At 41.8% G+C, this 2,878-nt stretch overlaps 1 protein-coding gene across 1 annotated transcript; it reads right to left on the reverse strand.

Annotated features, from left to right (window-relative positions):
- Positions 1–775: 775 nt before the first annotated feature.
- LOC104958662 (rab GTPase-activating protein 1-like) lies at positions 776–1,929 on the reverse strand. The gene is made up of 2 exons (XM_010786424.1): positions 1,764–1,929; positions 776–1,540 (listed from the first exon to the last, which is right to left on the reverse strand). The coding sequence occupies exons 1-2, from the start codon at positions 1,923–1,925 to the stop codon at positions 1,322–1,324; spliced, it is 381 nt and encodes a 126-aa protein (XP_010784726.1). The 5' UTR covers positions 1,926–1,929; the 3' UTR covers positions 776–1,321.
- Between the last annotated feature and the right edge of the window lie 949 nt (positions 1,930–2,878).

Consider the following 2,878-nt stretch of genomic DNA (forward strand, 5'->3'; position numbering starts at 1 on the left):
CACACACACACACACACACCACACACACACACACACACACACAACACACCCACGCACACACACACACACACTACACACTAACCACCCTCTCGTGCTCTTGTATTAACTTCCACGAAAAACCATTGCCGCAAGAATAGCAACCGACCGAACCATTGTCAAACTCCGAGAGATACACCTGCCCGTACAGGTAACTTACCGAGGTCGCGGACAACAACAATATAACTTCTGGACTTATGCGGGCGCATATAGTCAATATTTATCAGGGCGCGGATTTATTTATTCGCGAGGGAGAAGTCGTCTTGATCCTTGTAAACTTTATTCTCGGGGATTTACAGGCTTATCTTTTATAATGTCGTAGGGTGGGTGGGTGAATCCATAGCGTACACCAATTCCGTCTATTTTGTACCAATTATTTCCCTGACAAAAAGTTTCTACTTGACAATAATATCGACTTTCGACGTCTCAGTTTGGGTTTTTTTCTATGTACTATGTGTTGAAGCGTTAGTCTTTCGGGGGTTCGGACACTATATGTTAGAACTTAATGTAGTAAAAGTTTATTCACTAAAGGCATTTGTAAATGGCTAGTAGAACAAACACACTGACTGATTTGTTTTAGAGAGACTTTACTTCAGCGAATAATCGCAATTTAATAAGTTACAGTCGTGGCAACCGTAGGTGAGACCATTAACAGTTTAGTGTAAACCTTTTTTTCATTTTTCCTGACACACACACACACACACACACACACACACACACACACACACACACACACACACACACACACACACACACACTGCACTTTGTGAGGATACAGCACAAACAGTTCCCTAACAGTTGATCTCCCACAGGATTCTAAGTCAAGTCTAAATCTGGTTCAGGCCCATGGGATAGAATTCTTATTTTTCTTATCAGTCATCAGGTCAGGTTATGTATGTTAATGGAAAGCGCAAAATAGAGGAAGCATAACTCAGCTGGGTTGCATGCTCGTACTGTATCATTGTGTTTTGGAGGTGCTTCTTCCTGAGGTCAAAGCTGATGGAGGGCAGCACAATGGCTCATCATTAACGGGTACAAAAGTAAATTGTTTGCATTATCTTGCCAGTTAAATGTCTGCTTGAGGCTGTTTATGTTTCTGACATGATCGAGGGTTTTAAATCTTCAAACCATTTTCCTATGGTTCTTATAGTCAGACTTCTTCTGTGGTTCCTGTATTTGCAAAGAATATTTCCATATGGTTTGTAAAAGCAAAGTATACCCGTTGCTATATCTGGAATGCGTTTTTTTAAATAACCTATTTGCTATCCTTGCTTTTCGTGTGTCTTTAATATAAAAAATAATCCCTGAAGAAGTGACTTGAGTAGGATGGTTTCCAATCACCTTCCTCTTCATCATCCTCAGGTGGAGAAGGGACCGTGGTACCTGTGGGCATGATGTCGGGACTCGCCGTGGTCTTCCGTCTCTCCCTTTCTGTCTCGCTCTCCAAACTCACCACCTCATAAAGTGTGTCAGAGGCAGCACTCTTGCGCTCCTTACGCTCCATCTGAAAAGAAATGCATTACAGAGACATCAGATAAACTCCAGAAGAAAGTGTCAAGAGATCATCGTTTGATTAATGATAAAATATACAGTACTTTTCATTCTTCTTTTCAAATATAACACGATCTCAGACCACGGTTTGCTTTGAAATACTTTAGGTCAGAGCAGATATTTGGTGTAAGTCACAGAGACGTTGGAATGGAAAATCGTGCCACGACCTGACATACCTGTCGTAGTTTAAGGTAGAAGGTCTCAGTGTAGTTGCGCTTGCTGAAGGGCCAGAACAGCCGGTCATTTGGGGAGCAGACTCTGACCCTCGTCTCCAGCAGGAAGCGCACCGGCTCCTCCACCTCTGTGATCACCAGGTCCACTGCTGTCGTCATGTACATGAATTTGTCTGGTAAAAGAAAATAGTCAAAACGTTTATTCCCAGTGGATGATTCTCTTCTTTTCACCATCAATAACAAATTCATATTGAAACAAACCCTGCAACTGTGTGATTATTGGGAACACTGGACTTGTTGTGTATGAAGTGGAAATGGTGGTGCATGTTGTATGGCGCGAGGGACGAGAATGTTACAAACTACTAAGTCATTTGGTTGTCCTAATTATTTTTTCAGATATATTTATACGTGACCTGTTCACAGGGCTTGGGAGGGTTACTTTGTAAATGTAATCAGTTACCGATTACTGAATACATGGCTCTGAAAGTAATCCGAATACAGTTACAGTTACTTGTCTTAAAAACGTATTCAGATTACTTTTGGATTACTTTCTTTTTCCATCACAGATGGATATGTTTTGGTGAACAGGAGACACAAAAAGCAAAAGGAAACTGAACGTGTTTTTACTGTTTTAATGGCTTATCAAGAGCACAACTGAAACATAACATCTGAAACGATGTAACAACATAATAAACTTTTTGGGGATGCAGCTTGGGATGTGAGGAGTGAGGGACACGGCTTAGAACGGGCGTGTCGCCTTCTGTCCTGCCAGTGTTGGCAGGACATGAATTAAAACGTTGAACTCGGACTTTATTTTTCATTTTCGGCCAGGGGTGTGGAGCTATATTTGTTTAAGAACCGGATTGGCAAAACAGGAGAGTGTGTGCACCAGTCTGCCTTGATCTATGTATTCATGTCTGTGACACTCACAGTATCTGCTGCCCACAGCTGTTTTATAGAAGGAAAACCTCCTTCACTTCATGAAATCTCTGCAGCACCAGGAGGCAGCGGGAGGGTTAACTCAGNGGATGTTGGAGGCAATTATTACTGCAAACAAAATGTCACATTTCTTACACTCAAAGGGACACTATGTACAGTTACACACACACACACACACA

The sequence above is a fragment of the Notothenia coriiceps genome, unplaced genomic scaffold, assembly GCF_000735185.1.
Source record: "Notothenia coriiceps isolate Sejong01 unplaced genomic scaffold, NC01 NC01_scaffold00029160, whole genome shotgun sequence".
In the NCBI taxonomy this organism is placed as follows: Eukaryota; Metazoa; Chordata; class Actinopteri; order Perciformes; family Nototheniidae; genus Notothenia; species Notothenia coriiceps.

Excerpts from the sequence above, each read along its gene's own strand:
- LOC104958662 (XM_010786424.1), bottom strand. The coding sequence starts at position 1,925 with ATGTACATGACGACAGCAGTGGACCTGGTGATCACAGAGGTGGAGGAG. Across the intron at positions 1,541-1,763 it reads TCTACCTTAAACTACGACAG|ATGGAGCGTAAGGAGCGCAA; the intron begins GTATGTCAGGTC and ends ATTTCTTTTCAG.